Source organism: Euprymna scolopes, chromosome 42, assembly GCF_053919585.1.
Source record: "Euprymna scolopes isolate OS-2025 chromosome 42, ASM5391958v1, whole genome shotgun sequence".
Lineage (NCBI taxonomy): Eukaryota > Metazoa > Mollusca > Cephalopoda > Sepiida > Sepiolidae > Euprymna > Euprymna scolopes.
Window position 1 is genome coordinate 34,716,056 of NC_136523.1, and position 18,618 is coordinate 34,734,673.

At 31.9% G+C, this 18,618-nt stretch overlaps 1 protein-coding gene across 1 annotated transcript in view; it reads right to left on the reverse strand.

Moving 5' to 3' along the window:
* LOC145267011 (KICSTOR complex protein SZT2-like) overlaps positions 1 to 18,618 on the reverse strand; it is a 423,147-nt gene that overhangs the window by 325,420 nt on the left and 79,109 nt on the right. The window contains exons 19-20 of the mRNA XM_080122911.1: positions 16,715 to 16,869; positions 14,514 to 14,676 (exon numbers count right to left, since the gene is read on the reverse strand). Of these exons, the coding sequence (XP_079979037.1) occupies positions 14,514 to 14,676; positions 16,715 to 16,869 (318 nt within the window). The remainder of the gene's footprint in view (positions 1 to 14,513; positions 14,677 to 16,714; positions 16,870 to 18,618) is intronic.

Below are 18,618 nucleotides of genomic sequence, written 5' to 3' on the forward strand. Positions count from 1 at the left end.
GGTAAAGTCCTACACCATTTAACTTATGAATTATGGAATATATATTCTAGACAACAAGGTGAGTAAACTGGGCAAATTATTTTTTCGTAAAGTTTACTATTTAGACAGGTGCCACCCAAACCGTGCCATAATCTCTAAAGAAAGAAAAATCAGTAAAAATCTATATTTATTGTGTATACCCGTCCTGGGATGGGTATCGTTCTCTCTCTCTCTCTCTCTCTGTTTATAAAAGAAATATAAAAAATATATGATGAAAATAAAATCGAATAAATTACAATATTTATTGATCCATTTAATTCAAACAAAAAATTATAATAATGAAAAATGCTTAATCCATGGATTTTCAAAGTGATTTTCTGCATTTTAGTATAGTTGGAGAAACGGGGAGCAGGAACGGAATTTCAAAGATGATAAAGTGAAAGATCCTGACATCCTCTAAGAATGGATCACTCAATCTATAAAAGACGCTAGCAAGTGGTAAACGGACGAGGAGTAAGTTAGTCTTGATACCGCAGCATTCAAGATACATTTGAGTGTCAATATCTATTTTGTACAATAAACTTGTTAAAATTTTGTACAATAAACTTGTTAAAATTTTGTACAATAAACTTGTTAAAATTTTGTACAATAAACTTGTTAAAATTTTGTACAATAAACTTGTTAAAATTTTGTACAATAAACTTGTTAAAATTTTGTACAATAAACTTGTTAAAATTTTGTACAATAAACTTGTTAAAATTTTGTACAATAAACTTGTTAAAATTTTGTACAATAAACTTGTTAAAATTTTGTACAATAAACTTGTTAAAATTTTGTACAATAAACTTGTTAAAATTTTGTACAATAAACTTGTTAAAATTTTGTACAATAAACTTGTTAAAATTTTGTACAATAAACTTGTTAAAATTTTGTACAATAAACTTGTTAAAATTTTGTACAATAAACTTGTTAAAATTTTGTACAATAAACTTGTTAAAATTTTGTACAATAAACTTGTTAAAATTTTGTACAATAAACTTGTTAAAATTTTGTACAATAAACTTGTTAAAATTTTGTACAATAAACTTGTTAAAATTTTGTACAATAAACTTGTTAAAATTTTGTACAATAAACTTGTTAAAATTTTGTACAATAAACTTGTTAAAATTTTGTACAATAAACTTGTTAAAATTTTGTACAATAAACTTGTTAAAATTTTGTACAATAAACTTGTTAAAATTTTGTACAATAAACTTGTTAAAATTTTGTACAATAAACTTGTTAAAATTTTGTACAATAAACTTGTTAAAATTTTGTACAATAAACTTGTTAAAATTTTGTACAATAAACTTGTTAAAATTTTGTACAATAAACTTGTTAAAATTTTGTACAATAAACTTGTTAAAATTTTGTACAATAAACTTGTTAAAATTTTGTACAATAAACTTGTTAAAATTTTGTACAATAAACTTGTTAAAATTTTGTACAATAAACTTGTTAAAATCTAATCCGTGTGTCGAGTCTCATTATTTTATATGATTATATTCACCCAGGGATATACCAAGTTCATAAGCGAAAATTGAAGAAGGTCCTACACAGCGATAGTAGCCACCTACATCAAAGTAGCACCGTGCTTTGTTGGGGATAAAAATGTAATTAAAAAAAAAAAACACTTAAAAAGATGGAATACTGTTGCCACATCTGGGCAGGAGCTGCTAGAAAGGACTTGTCCTGCCTTGATAGAGTTCAAAATAGACTTCGTAGCCTCGTAGGAGATGTTCTTTTTTCTTCCTTGCTACCTTTATCTCACAGAAGAGATGTTGCGAGTTTGTCTCTGATGTATCGTTATTTTCATGGAAAGTGTTCGACTGAGCTTCAATCTATGGTCCCCCCTCGCAAAACTTTCACAAGAAACACTCGTCTAGCTGTAAACACTATCAATAATTCCCCCCACTCTTTATCTGTGCCTAAACCTAAACGTAGATTCCATGAACAAAGCTTTTTTATTAGAACTGCATGCCTGTGGAATTGTCTTCCGTTTTCCTGCTTTCCGGCTGACTACAATATGGTTGTCTTCAAGTCTAACGTAAATAAGTTCTTGATGAGCCGTTCCATATAAGTTATCAAATTTAACAAATTTTCATTACTAATGATTATTATATTGTCCAATTTCTACTGTACACTCTTTAACCCTTATCCTTGAGTGGCCTCTTGGCCTTGATAATGAGTTGATACCTATGAAAAAAAAAAAAAAAAGAAAAAGTCCAATGTGAACAAGTTCTAATTGAATCGTCCCCCTAAGTAATCCAAGTTTCAAAATTTCCACTGTTTACTATGCTAAAATCACAATGACTAATGTATACCTATTAACCCTTATCCTTGAGTGGCCTCTGGGCCTTGATAAGTGGTGACACCCTTGTAAAAAATAAAAAAAAAAAAAAAAAAAACATGGATGCCATCATTCTAAATTCCGAAGAATCATGGTCGAAAATACTAAGTTCCAACACAGCAACACTAATGTAAAGAGACTAAAAATAACGAAAGTTTTATACATAAAAGTGAAACAACCTCAAATAAATCATATAAATTATGAATGCAGTCGAAACATTTTAAAATGCTTAGGTTCATAAATTCTAAATAATATATATATATATATATATATATATATATATATATATATATATAAGAGGCACGTGTTTTTGTATGTCCGACAAAGGCTTTTTTCGCCGAGGGGTCTCGGGGAGAGGGGGGGGGCTACTTTATTTTAGAACTTTTTATATACGCCCTAGATTGTAATTTCTACGATTTGTGAACGGACGTCATCTGTAGATTTATTTTAACCGACTTTCATAAAATTCCCGCTATTCCGCCCTCTCATGCTTGTTCAGCTTTTTCGCATAAAAGCAAAGCTAATAGCAGCAAACGTAAGTTGCCAGCCTTCTCAGCCGGGACCTCCAGAAAAGCAATTAACTTTGATCAATGTGGGGAAAACCCTTCATATCAAAAAATTGCTATTCATTTGGAGAGCTCCCCTTCTTGGGGGGGGGGCTGGTTTTCCCCAACGTCGTGGGGAAACAAAGCTGAACTGGCCTTCAGCCAACGTTCATTTCTGTATTCACTTAGCAAGTCAACGTTTTTGATTAACATTGCTAAATTTGAAAGCTTTTCACTTCCTATGGCTTCGTAGCGTATCGGTAAGATATCACGTTTTCTTTCATTTTCTTTTCTGCCTTTCCGCATCAAGGGTTCAATCCTGCCTGCCTATTAACACATTTTTTTTTGTGCTCAACACATACCTCCAAACACCCGCTAGTATATATATATAAAAAACTAAATTGTAAATATAATTTAACACAATATTAATATTAACCTCCCTCTGTTAAAAATTGTCCACCTATTTAATAAACCACCCCAACATGTGACCATGACAAAATATATAAATGTTAACACAGGTACTACCAAACGTCATTTAAAAAAAAAAAAACGTAATTTTAAGAACCTAATGAGATAATCTGTCTGATGATGACAGAAATGTTTCGGTCGAAAGCATTCACTTTGCAAAAACAAACATATGAATCCAATTTATACAACTTTAATAAAAATATGAAAAGATTCGAAGATAGAAAATAATCAAACAAAAATGCAGAGAGTACAAAATAGACTTTGTAGCCTAGTGGGGAATTAGGGTTATATACATATATATATATATATATATATATATATATATATATATGGAGTACTGCTGCTATATCTGGGCAGGAGCTGCTAAAAACAGTCCATCCTGCCTTGACAGAGTACAAAATAGACAAATAGACTTCGTAGCCTAGTGAGGAATGCCCTTTTCTCTTCCCTGCAACCTCTTTCTCACAGAAGGGACGTTGCGAGCCTGTCATTGTTTTATCGTTATTTCTATGGCAAGTGCTCGTCTGAGCTCCAATCTCTGCGCCCCCCCTCACCAATCTTTCACGAAAAACATCCATCTAGCTAAAACCACTGTCAGTAATAAAGAAACTTTATATATTGGATAATTTATTTGTTTGCATATTTAAAAAATAAACTGTCGTCAGGTACATTATTATATCAACAATAGCATAGTACACCAATAACAAATGGAAAAGTTTGACAACTTAAATGCTATCTGGGTTTAACTTTCAAAATCCGACAAGATAACTTTTATGTTAGATAACATGGTATAAAAATAACAAATTGAAATTGGCTAGTCATAAAGAAAAGTTTGATTTCCTAGCTTAAATGCTATTTTGATATTCGACTTAGAAAAGTAAAAAAATTACTTTATATGTTGGATAAGTTTATTTGCATATTTACAAAATAAATTGTAGCTAAGTTATCGCAATATTTTTGATATAGTGACGGGGGTATGGTCACTGAAAGTTGGAAGGTTCTACTTATAGACACTGGCGATAGGAACTGACGAATCAAATAGAAACATGTTCTGCTAGCAACCAATCAGAAACCACAATTGCACCATAAATATTGAATCTTTCAGCATTCCCGCACATGATATTTTCATGTCCAACACGAGAAGGAATTTGCTCTCCATCTGCAGACTTTAACGATCCGACATTTGTACAGATTGACTACCAAACGGAAAATCTATTCTTCATCTTCGTCTTGGATTTTACAATTCAAAACTTCGTGACGACTGCCATTTTGTTTGGAACAAGATTTTTTTTAAAACCAATTTTCAATTAAAAATAAGTACTTATTATCATTATTATTATTATTATATTGCCAATAACATGATACAACAATCAAAAATGGAAATTGGCTAGTGAGAAGTAAAGTTTGATTTTTAAGTTCATATGCTATTTGCATCTGATTTGGAAAATCTGGCAATCTGGATAATTTTATTTGTCTGCACATTTAAAAAAAATAAATTGTATTTAAGTACATTATTATATTGCAAATAACACAGAGCAACAATAACAAATGAAAATTTGCGAGTCAAAACAATTTGTTTCGAACTTTGGAAATCTGACAAGATAAAAAAAATGTTAATGGGTAGATAAAACTAATCGTCCGAAAGGTGAAAGTCTTTAAAATCGTCTTTGATTAATTGTAATCAGCAAGAAAGTAAAAATGAGGAGTGTAGGGGAACCACTAGAACTTTGAAGTTGACAAGAAATGAATCGACTGGGGTGGGGGAAACTATAGAGGGAAAGGAGGGAGAGAAATCAAGAAATTACAGTCTCAAACTTGTCCAGGCTTTTTAGGTTCTAGATAAGACATTCTAGTAATTGCCTGTATTTTTGAGATGAGGTGTTTTCATTTATTGAGATTGTCGGACTGACTTCCTCATCTTGGTTGTTATAGTCACAACGTTTCGGCCGTTTTGCCCTCTGGCCTTCATCAGGTGTTTTGTATCGAACTGGGGAACCGTTTGTTAAGAGTCTCGAACCCAACCCTTTATTATTATTATGGGGGTACCCTGTTCGGATTCCAGCTAGGCTCTGGGACATAGTTGCTGATTCTCTGTTTGAATGTTACTTTTCATGCCTTCGTTCAGGATTGAACTCAGCACCTTTGGGTAACTGTAAACTTTGATACAACGTCTAGGACCACTCAGCCATATGTCACTGGGAAAGCAAAGGCGCTGAGTTCAATCCTGAACGAAGGCAGTGAAAAGTAACATTCAAAACAGAGAATCAGCAACTATGTCCCAGAGCCTAGTTGGAGTCCGAACACGGTACCCCCGTAATAATAATAAAGGGTTGGGTTCGAGACTCCTAACAAACGGTTCCCCAGTTTGATACAAAACACCTGATGAAGGCCGGAAGCCAAAACGTTGTGACTATAACAACCAAGATGAGGAAGTCAGTCCGACAATCTCAATAAATAAGACATTCTATTGTCTACATCAGTAAATGTAGGAAACAACAGAGTCCAAGCACCAAGTACTGGAATCAAGATAAGTGTGCACATGCATATCAGTGTTTGTTGATTTATATATATATATATATATATATATATATATGAGCAAACAGTTAATAAAATATGTTAAAAAACACTTTGAAATGAGTTAAAAACATATTTAATCTGAAAAGGAAACACTAGATAAATGGATAGTCCTTAATCCGCGGAGTTTCAAAGAAATACTTTCCTTCTCATCAGAGGGTAGGAATTAGCACAATGCGGGATCCGATTTTGCATGCAGAAGTATTTGATGAAACAACAAGTAAGTCAAAGATCTTACTTGAAAACAAAAAAAGTGAAGCAGAGGGAATATGATGAAGAAAAAGGTGATTACACATGAATGGATAGTCTGGTGGAAGATAAAAAATCCAGTGTCGGTAAAATCCAAATGTAAAACTTCAAGAAAGTTAAAAGAATTTCCATTTGTACATTTAAAATCCAAGGAAATCCCGTAATTGGAAGAAGATGGTCCATAATAATCCAAAGGCAGAAATCCATGGAATAATTCACAAACATGTGTACAAGGAGAAAAGAAAAGATTCCAATAATATTAATAAAAGAAAATAAGATATGCTTTTCACTCTACTTCCGAGACATATATATATATATATATATACACACACACAAACACACACACACACACACACACTCCTAGAACTTTTTTTGTGTGTGTGTATTGATATTCATATTAACCCCCCCCCCTTCTTTTTTAATTTATTTATTTAAAAAGAAAATAAAACTTTGTTATATATGGGTCTTGAAATTGCATTCATCTGCAAAAGATCTAGCTAATTTGCATATTCTTTTAAACATTCATTTTAATTAATTCCCTATTAGTTTTTTTGGTTTTCTTATTGGATGATCATTTTTAGTTAACTATTACGTGTAATTATATTCATGCAGATATTCTACATGATTTATATTTGCGTAAAAACAAACCTCTTTCTATATATATTTATGTATGTGTGTATATATATATATATATATATATATATATGTTTAACAAAGTTTGCCTACCAAACTCCTCTGTCAGTTTTTGGTCTACAGACATGAAACTTAATATATAGGGTACTTGAAATTATGTGAAACTTTATACTTTGGTTTTAGCCGGGAGGGTGGGAGAAATTGGTGCAAAAGTGTGAAAATTTAAAAAATGGAATTTTCCAGATGAAGGTCGAATGACTGCATTATGAATATGCATGCATAACGTAATAGCTATTGGTTTATGCTTTAATTTTTAACCTTGCAGCAATCGTTTTCATAGATCAGGCATTAACGTCAAAGGAAAAAGTAAATCGTTTCAATTTTCAATGGTGGCGCATGAGTTAAAGGGCAAACGTCTGTGTGTTTGTTTATTTGTTTGTATGCTAAAACCTTTCAACAGATGTGACAAACAATAACAAAGTTGGTATCGTTATAAAGATCAGAATCTTGGAAAAAAATATTGGAAAATTGACGAAAACGATTAATTTCTGTCATGGTGAACTCAATGGTTTTTTTGTCATGGGGGTCATAAATTTATTACATAGTTTAAACCAAATTCAATGTAAAAAAATGCTGATTCATCTTGCCGAAAATGACATCAGATCTCTTTAATGTTTTTATACTTTAAATAAAACACTAGTCTATAATAGAAAAGTGAAAATGTGTGTTTGTGTGTGCGTGTGTTTGTGTGTGCGCATGTGTTTGTGTGTGTGTGTGTGTTTGTGTGTGCGCGCATGTGTGTATGTGTGTGTGTGCGCACGCGTGTGTGTGTCTCACAAAAACTTCTGACAGATGCGTCGGAACATGACAAAATTGGTATTGTTTAAAAGCGCGGACTTTCGGACGACAAATAGTGAAAGTGACCAACTTTATTTCAACTGTAAAGTGCTCAACAATAAGAAACGAGTTTCATAAAGGAGCTGACATAATTATTTACTGTAATAATTATTGAATACCTACAGACACTAGTGTTTCATCCTTTCGGGAATCATCAGTGCAAGGTGTCACGATTAACGCCGGTCGAGAAATTCAAACCCGGCAACGAAGCCATCTCTGACTCCATTAGCAAGGACCAAATCCATTCACCTACCATTAACTGCGAGAAATACTGTTGAAATTTAAACATTTATTTTTGAATGTTTTTAACGTCTGTTAGACTGATCTAATCATTATACACTATATGATGATCTGATCTGATATATATATATATATATATATATATATTTCTGTGCAAACACCCGTGGATTACATCTAGTCGTCTGCTTAATAATTTTTCTTTTGATATTAGTATATATAAAGTAGTTGAGTTTTTCATAGGATCATAACAATAGTGACAACCACAACTACTATAACGAAAATAGAAACAGAACTGCACGCCTGTGGAATTGTCTTCCGTTTTCCTGCTTTCCGGCTGACTACAATATGGTTGTGTTCAAGTCTAAAGTAAATAAGTTCTTGATGAGCCGTTCCATATAAGTTATTAAATTTACCAAATTTTCATTACTAATGATTACTATATTGACCAATTTCTACTGTACACTCTTTAACCCTTATCCTTGAGTGGCCTCTGGGCCTTGATAATGTGGTGATGCCTTTGTAAAAAAAAAAAAAAAAAAAAAAAAAAAAATAGTAATAACAAAAACAACCGGAAGAAAACAAAGAAAAACTCAACCACTTTAGCAGTATGGATTAAGGAATTAAAGGAAAATAAAACTGAATATAAATTAAGATGGCCAATAATTGATAACGGGGAAAAATATAAACCTAGCAAATCGAAAAGATGCAACCTATGTATATTAGAATCTTACCATATACTATATATATATATATATATATATATATATATATATATATATATATATGAAATCATCATATAATGTATAATGATAATATATATATATATATATCATCATATAATGTATAATGATTAGATCACTTCATAATCATGCACAGGTACTTGACGAAATATCTCTCTATTACCCCCAACTATATATATATATATATATATATATATACATATAAGCCTGACGAATCCTACAGTTGGATGAAACGCAGAATATTCAGTGTAGCTTACTCGCCATATATATTTTATAAATTACTAACTAGCTCTACCTACGTATTGAGCACTTTTGAAGTAAATACTTAAAGTTTACGCATAAATCTATACTTTCGTATAGTAAATTTATGTGAATAAATGAAATAGTTATATATACATATATATATATATATATATATATATATATATATATAATTTGAGGTTGCTATTTTCCAGATAACTGGTGAAATATAATGAGATTAACACAAGAGTGCTCAATACAGAAGTAGAGCAAGCTACACTTTCAATTTGTCTTTACATAAGCAGTAATTTTTTGCTACACAGTCATGAGTATGTTTGGGTCTTCTAGCATTTAGTAACTAAAGACCTCTTTAGGCAACAACGCTTATATTCAAAAGCGGAATTTTTAATCTTAAGAAACATGCTCATGACTGTGTAGCAACACATTACTGCTTATGAAAAGACAAATTGAAGATGTGTATATATATATATATACTAGCAGGCTACATGGCGTTGTGTCTAAAATGAAGTTATGTTCTTTTAATATAATTTTACTGATTAAAGGAGAGAAATAGTAGAAACCTCCACGTTGTTTAATTGCAATAAGTGCTGATTTAAGAAGTCTTTATTAGGATTTACCTGAAATTAATTGGATGAGTTTATCTTGTTTGAAGTTAAAAGAATGATCATGTTGTAATGTATGAGAGAATAATGCATTTAGGAAATTGATTATTTTTTAAATATATTACTATGACGTCATGAGCATAGTAAGAAACAGACACATCTAAACATGCTTAGTAACGATCCCTCTTTAGACCATGGCATTTCAAAACCAAATGCTTGTCATTTAAGTAAAATACAAAAAAAAAAAAATATATATATATATATATATATATATATATATATATATATATTAGTGAGGGGACGATTCCAATATTTTTCCCAATTCCGATACAATTACCGATTCCGTGCTAAATTCCTGATTCCGATACAATTACCGATGCCGATTTTTTATAAATCTCTAATTATTTAACTATAATATTGTTATTTTCCCCGATTTTTGTAAAAACACATGTTAAATATGCAGATATTTTCCTAAACGTCAAAATACCCTTGCGGAGAGTGATCTATCGATTTTAGCTTTACTGGTATTTTGAAATCAATAAACATTTATTATTTTATCATTATTACCAGCAGTGAAAGATTTTACTTTAAGGAAAATCAAATAAAAAAAGACAATTAAAAGAATCGTTTTGGTATCGATGTATACAAGATGAGTTCTAAGATAAATAACCAGATATATTCTGACGCAATTTTAACAAAAGGACTACAATAATATTGCAGGCTCTCCATTCACACTAAACGTCTATGGAATGCCCAGCAGCAACATATTATATATGAAGGATGCCGTTGTGCAATTTTCACATGTCGCTCTCATAAAATTATATTGCATTAATCATGTTAAACAAATTTAGTTAATAAGACTAAAATAATAATTTTTTTGAAACCAATTAAATAAAATTTTAAATAATCAAATCTCCATCAAAACTCAACCACCTAGAATTAATAACATTACGCATGAAACAAGTAATAATATTTTAAAACTGACAAAATCAAGTATTCCGATTCCGATGATGACAACAAGTAGATGATCACAGTCTGTGCACTGAACGCAACCATACACATGAGAGAGAGAGAATTTTAAATACGAACATAAGTGACGTTTCTGAATTTTTGAGATGAGGATTGGTTATTCGTATTATTTGGATTCATCGGACTACTGTTCTCATCTTTGGTGTGATTTTCGCAACATTTCGGTCGATGTAACCTCTGACCTTCTTCACGTGTATCTTATCAAACTCGGGAATGTTGCACTCGGGAATTTGGACGAAATTTCAATTGGAACCCTTTTACTTCAAGGGGGTAGTGTGTTCTTGTTCCGTCAGCCATGACTGGATAGAGGTCCGAAGTAATTTGCAATTGTATTTTTCATTCGCCCACTCGAAATTCCATCCAAATTCCCGAGTTCGACAAGATACACCTGAAGATTGGTTGGTTGTTTTTGTTTTACGGCATATCAACCTTTTTCAGGTTATTTAACGCCGAATCTAGTTATTTTGAGGAACGATTTTTAATGGAGTATATTTTTTTACGTCAAATTCTATTTAACCAATAGTTGGGACCCTAACAGGTACTACCACTCCGGGTCAGAGTGGACATGGGAGCAATGGCAATTAAAGGGTGGCTCCATACTCCCCAAAGCCTGCAAGGTGGGGCCTCACCATCGGATATAGTTTTAGGTCTATACCTGAAGAAGGTCGAAGGTTACATCGATCTAAACGTTGTGAAAATCATGCTCAAGATGAGAAAAGTAGTCCGATGAATCCAAATAATACAACGAACATAAGTATTCTCTTTTAAATCAAAAACTATCACGATGGATGTTCATCCGTCAGAATAATGAGGACCCTCTGATCATCCTGGAGGGATAACAGATGACATATGCTGAATTGGGAAGCAAGGGTTGCGTAATCTTCAACCACTCTTCTGCTTGATTCTAGCATGATTGGAAACAACATCAAGCCAATACAGCCGCTGGTAGATGATCGCGGTCTGTGCACTGAATGCAACGCAGGTTTATATTATGACCAAAGCGTTTAAGAAGATGAGTAGTCTCAGCAACAACAACGGATGTTCAGAAGTAGAGACTGTGAGCAGTCTGGCATTCCAGATGTAATGTTCTGCTGGTAAACGGCTACAATTTAACACAACGTGTGTAACATGGTTTATGTAAGTGACCGGAAAAATAAAGACTATATATAAAAAAAAAAAGATTACATTAGAGATGGGGCTAATGTTTGAGATCATGATCGACAGGTGTGGATGACGTTTGAGAAGACGATCACGTGAGGGACGTCGCAGCAGTAATGAGAGAATGAGGAAAAGGACGTAAAAAAACACAAAAAAAAAAAAAAACGAGTGGTGGAAGTTCTTTTTTATTCTTTGTCTCCTTTGTGACTGAAGCTACAACGTGTTGGTTCCCAAACAACGTTACATGTGTAAATATCTGTGCATGAAGGAGAAAAGAGCAAACTCCCTAATTACACCAGGTTAAACAGAGCTGAAAGGGAAAAGATAACGAATACCAAGGTCTCATGTACAACATGAAAAGAAATTGGAATCTTAGGAAGATTTCCATCATTCCAGTATTTATAGGAGCTACTGGATCTGTGAAAAAGAATTTAAAAACCTTCTGGTGAATATACTCGGTGAACCAAGTGCAAGAGAGAGAGAAACAGTTGTGCTTAATGGATGGTCGAGATTAAAAAAAGGTTGACGTTTCTCAAATGTTTGCATCCGTTAGGATGCCCCATATCCAGCAAAAATCGAAAATATAAGAAACGACTGCTGTTGCTTATTAAAAAAAGATGCACTTTTGAAAAAAGAAAAGAAAAACGAAAGAAAAAAAGAAAATAGAAAAATGAAAGAAAAAAAACAAACACAAAAAGAAAAAGACGGAAAAAGAAAAACGAAAAAAAAGAAAAAAACGAAAAAAGAAAAACGAAAAGAAAAAAATGCACGGTTCTGAAAAAGAAAAGAAAAAAGAGAAAGAAGAAACGCATACTTGATCTGTATTATTTTTGAAAAAGAAACAGGACAAAGAAAAAAGAAAGAAAGAAGAAATAAAAATGCACTTTTGATCTGTATTATTTCATTTCAAAGCAAAGAAACATTTTTGTCTCCAAATGATAAGGCGTACATTGCAAACATTCAAATGATGCACGAATGAAGTGGATCAAGTGTATGCTCAGCACCCCAGTTATATTAGCAGTTGAAAGGAACAGGTTTAACATAACACCGTCACTCAAAATCCCTGCTTTTCTAAAAAGTTAAAACACTTTCAAATCAACTTAAACAAAAAATGACATTTTTTTCAATTTAAACAACAGAATTTTTTTTTTCTTTACAAATTGACAATATATGACGAAAGACCCCAAAATAATGACGATGGGGATCGGATTACGGTTCCCAAAAGTTGTATTCATGCATTGATAAAACCTTCACCAAATTCTTTTCTTTCTTGACAAAAAAAAAAAAACAGTTCTAAGATACATCCGACTTACAAATATAGCGTTATTTTTTTTCTGATTATGACTTTACAATTACCATAAAAACCTTGAAGAATTCAAACCATATGCAATACTGAAATTTCCATTTTTTTTTTTTTTAATTCTTCAAATATAATGAAAAATTATCAAAAGTTTTGTTTAAGAAAAAAAAAAAAACTGATATAACCAAACTTATAAGCAATTTTAACTGAATTAATTTCACCTGCTCCAAATATTATGTACCAATATTTTTTTTATATAGACAAGTCAATCAAAATATTTTCTATCGATTGAAAAGTGAATACAAATTCAATATTTGCTTTTTTATATTATTTTGTGCAAACAGATAAAGAGGATAATGCTTTAGGTGTTTTTGTTAACAAGTTGTCAACATTTTGCACGAAGGATAAAAGGTTAGAAAGCAACTATGTTTTCTTTTAAATAAACAATCTTTTATTTGTAAATAAAACGATTTGAAGTAAAAAAAAATTTTTAAATAAGATAATTTTAAATCAATAAAATTTTGAAAATAAAATATTTTTTATATAAAATAATCTTTTTAAATTAATGAAAAATTTTAATTAATTTCTTATATAAAAGAATTTTTAAATAAATATTTTTTACATAAATAAAACATTTCTTCCCCATTTTATTTCATTAAATAATGCAGTATTTTTTTTTTTTTTAAGTTGTCAAAAATTTGCACCCAAGATAAAAGATCAGAAAGCAACTATATTTTCTCTGAAACAAGTAAAACAAAAAAATTTTGGGGGTGCTGGTGCACTAAAACAGATCTTTTATCAGCATTTTTTGCATGTTTATATAACAATCAGAAACCAACAACACTAATTGTGAGACAGCAGACAACAATTTTGAATTCAATAGATCATAAATTTGTTTGCACAAACACCAACAGAAAATCTGCAAAATTTTGTGCAAATGAAAAAAAAAAAAAATTCTCAGAAACTCAAACTAAAAAAAAAAAAAATCTGAGAAACTTGATTTTTTTTTTCCATCCTAGACAAACCTAGTCGCTCTGGTTCAAAAGCTGTACCGGAGTACAAAAATAAATAATTAATTAATTAAACAAACCATAACTTTCTTGTGACAAAAAAAAACTTTCCTATAAAAAAAGAAAGAAAAAAAAACGAAAACATTTTCTACATCCAAAAGTTTGGCTGTTTTCATAAACAGACGAGATGCCAATGATAAAATCAGTTTTAGCGTGGGTCACAAACTGTATCAATATGAATTATTTTCTAAATGAGAAAGATTTGATCAGCTTATCTTAAATTTAACTCTTCACTTTCAATGGAAATTTCCACTTTTCTGTTTCATATCATGGAAATCTCCATTTCAAAACTCATTTTTAAATACATATCTCTAATCGTGCTACATCAACACTCATCCATCCTTTCTCATCTGCGGATTAGGAAAAAATTCTGACTTACCGATGAAGCAATTTCTTTATAGGCAAGCCCATCAAAATGTTTTCTCTCGGCTGGGTTATTTACGGAAATCCCATATTGAGGCTCAACCCAGCATTCAGTCACAATTTGTAATTCTCCATCCGTTTCAGGCAGCTCACCTTCTTCTGTATCATCTTCGGATACGCTGAGATTTTTTAAAATTAGAAAAACATTGTATGATTATGGTGGTAGATGAATAACTGAAAAGAAAAATAAACAGTAAATCTTGGTTTATTGTTTCAAGTTTTCTTTTTGTTGCTTATGATTAGGGCTAGGACAACAGCATATTCTTTTCACTGTTTTGACTCTAGAGTGTGTATCCATTGATATCTTATATGCTTTTATACAGAGTGATGCAGTTCTTGGTTGATTAACTGTGTCGTATATATACTCGAGAGTCAAAACAATGAAGAGAAAATTCTGTTGTCATAGCCCTACTTATGAGTCACCACTTATCAAGTCCAAAAACCACTCGAGTATGAGGTTTCATATTTTCAGTTGGATGAAGAAGAATATTACGAATAATCTGCACGCCTGTGGAATTGTCTTCCGTTTTCCTGCTTTCCGGCTGACTACAATATGGTTGTGTTTAAGTCTAAAGTAAATAAGTTCTTGATGAGCCGTTCCATATAAGGTATCAAATTTACCAAATTTTCATTACTAATGATTACTATATTGTCCAATTTCTACTATACACTCTTTAACCCTTATCCTTGAGTGGCCTCTGGGCCTTGATAATGTGGTGATGCCTATGTAAAAAAAAAAAAAAAAAAATCTAAATCAAAACAAAATGGCAATTGAATTTGACCTGATGTTGTGTTTATCTAATAATAATATTTAACAAAAACAACATAAAATCATTTTGATGCAATCTTTAATGTTTACCTTTCTTTTTATACTAATGAGTCCCCATTTGGTTTGGGGGTTAAAAGCCACTCGAGGATAAGGGTTAATGAGATGGATAGATTGTCAGTTGAATCATGAAGAATATTATCAGAGGATTTTTTTATACTAATGCGTCGCCACTTATCAAGGTTAAAATCCACTTGAGGATAAGGGTTAACGAGATGGATAGATTGTCAGTTGATTTTTTTTTTTTTGGTTTTGTTTAAAGGCATATCAACCCTTTGTGGGTTATTTAATGCTGAATCCAGTTATTTTGGGAATAGTATTCGATTTTGTATCCAGTTATTTTAGCGTTCCATTTTGTTGGATTGATGTGAGTGGCTTCTTTTTGGTTGAACAAGCACAGATTATCTTTAATTTTAACTTTCAATTTTCTTTCCCTTTCTATCCGTTTCCTTGCATCCCCATAAGGTGTTGTGACTATTTAAGTCCCCTAGGAAAATAAAAGGTTTGGGTATTTGCTCTATTAAGTTCTCCAATTCATTTTCATCTATTTGTTCATGTGGAGGTACGTATAAAGAACAAATGCTTATCGGTTTGTGTAAAGTTGCTCTTATGGCAACCGCTTGCAAATTTGTTTTGAATACAATTTGGCTATGGGGTTATGCTATTTTTAATGAATACTGATACACCACCAGAACTATGTCGATATAACATTGTGTCCCTTAAAATTATACATGGTTGGAAAGGGAGGGGTGGGAATCAAGCAACCTTACATCAAGATGAGGTGACGCCTGCTTCGATAGTTACTTGAAACTCAAAATAAATATAGCACCAGTGGCCAACAATGATTTAAAAGTTGCTTGAATGATTTTGAGGGAACTATGTCAATATAACATTGTGCCCCTTAAAATTATACATGACTGGATAGGAAGGCGTGGGAATCAAGCAACCTTACATCAAACTGAGGCAAAGCCTGCTTCAACAGTTGCTTGAAACTCAAAATAAATATAGCACCAGTGGAAATTTGCCGAGGCACCAAACCAAACTTTATTTCATCTTTGCTTATCTGAATTTTTATTTATTGCTCAATTATTTTTCAATCATTTACAAGAAATGATCCATTAATTTTTAGCCTTTGTAATTCCCCCATTAGGTGCTTTTTTCTATTCCTTTAGAACTATTCACAATTATACTTAGAAGAAAGCAACATGAACGCACACGTAACGACTTGACGAAGGCCAGAGGAAAAATTGGCCAAAACGTCGTGAAACAGCAAGTATAAAAGATGAAGATAATAATCCGCAAATAAATAAAGTAAGGAAAGAGTTACCTACCTTCCTCGAGTATTCTTCATACTTGGAGGAAACAAAATATACTGGACAACGCACGTGGAGGATGTCAGGTCCTCCGTCAGATTGTTGTTTTCTGCATCTTTGTCCTTCGCTTCCTGGGTGCCGCTAAAACTGCCCACACCAAACGAATTGTCAGACTGAAGTGAAAAGAAAAACAACAAACTCATCAATTAATCAAAAAAATAATAAATATACATAACTTATTTAAATTCACAGAAGTTGGGTTATTTTTTTTTTTTAATTCAATTTTCACCCCAAACAGTGCCACTTTGAAGTAGGGGGTTACTATCGGGGGCATACGTTGCAGGGGTATTATGAAGAGAGATAAGTAGCAAGATGTCTGTTCACATTACACTTGAACTTCTGCATGTCAGTACAGTTGGGAAAGCAGAATCCCTGAAGGGAGTTCCAAAGTCTAGCAGTTCTGGGGAAGAAACTATTGGAGTAGAAGGCTTTCTTACACCTAGGGATCTCTACTGTGAAGAGGTGGGATTTAGATGCTTGTCGGGTTTGTCAGAGGTATCTACGTTGAGGGGTTACAATTGCTTGTAATTCGTCAGAGCATTCACCATTAAAATACTTGTAGAACAGGCAGAGGGATGCAACACTTCTTCAATGGGAGAGAGACTGAAACCTAGATGACAGTTCAGGACCTATCAGGTTGGCGACTCTCTTTTGAACACTGTCCAGGAGTGAGAGACAAGCAGATGCACCAGCCCAAATGTGACAACAATACTCCATACATGGACGAATGGTGGCCTTATAGAGGTACAGGATAGTTTCAGGTGTAAGTAGCTTTCTAGCACGGTAGAGAGAGCCTACCTTCTTCGCAGCAGCCTTGGCAATGCTCTCAATGTATCTATTCCAGTTCATATTCCCTGTAAATGTTAGGCTGAGGAGTTTAAAGGAAGTACTTTCGGGTAATGTATTAGCTCAATAGTATATACATACTAGAGCTCAAAATATTTTCTTGTCCATTTTCTAAACTTTTATTTTTTTTTTTTGATTATTCAGTTTTCAATGATATTTTTCCTATCAAATTAAACATTATATATTCTGAAAAAGATTTGAGTATTTTATTAAATACCTATAGGGTATGCAGGAGAGGAGGGGGCGCCTGGCTTTGTTCGATCGTAAAATATGCTTAAATATGATATTTCAATTTGTCCAGATTTCATATATATATATATAGAGAGAGAGACCCTAAACATTTTAAAATATGAAGATATTAAATTAAATTCAAGACAGGAACTAATATTTACATGCAGTCATAAACGTTGGTTTAAATTTAATAAATATAAACCACCTTAAATCATTAAAAATTACTTAGTAAAAATAGATTACAATTTTTTTTTTTTTAATAAATTAAGTTAGACTAATTATCCCCCTTACACCCTTTAAATAAAAAAAGTAAAGAAAATATGACAATTATCTCCCCTTACAACATGTAATTACACAAACAACATTCGAAATATAAACCGTAGCGTCTTTAAATCAAAAGTACGCTAACGGAAATAATTTATTGCACGGGCGTCCCCCCCTCTTTTAAAATTCATCATTCAATAAGGTAAAAAGCTATAGCAAACATCTAAATGAGTATTTTAACCAAAGTTCCTGATTTCAAAAAGCGAAAAATTAAAAGGAAAATTTCTCTATATATTTTTATGTATATACCTGTATATCTATGTATATGTATATATGTGTCTATTTTTTCATATATATACATGTATATATTTGTAATGTTGTACTTAAAGCAAATTTATAATTTAAATTCAAATCTATATTTTACTCTATTTCTTTTCTATCTCTAACCCATATTAATTTTCTTATAAATTTTAAATCCAGACCTTTTATTTCAATTTTTTTCAGATACATCTGCCTTACTT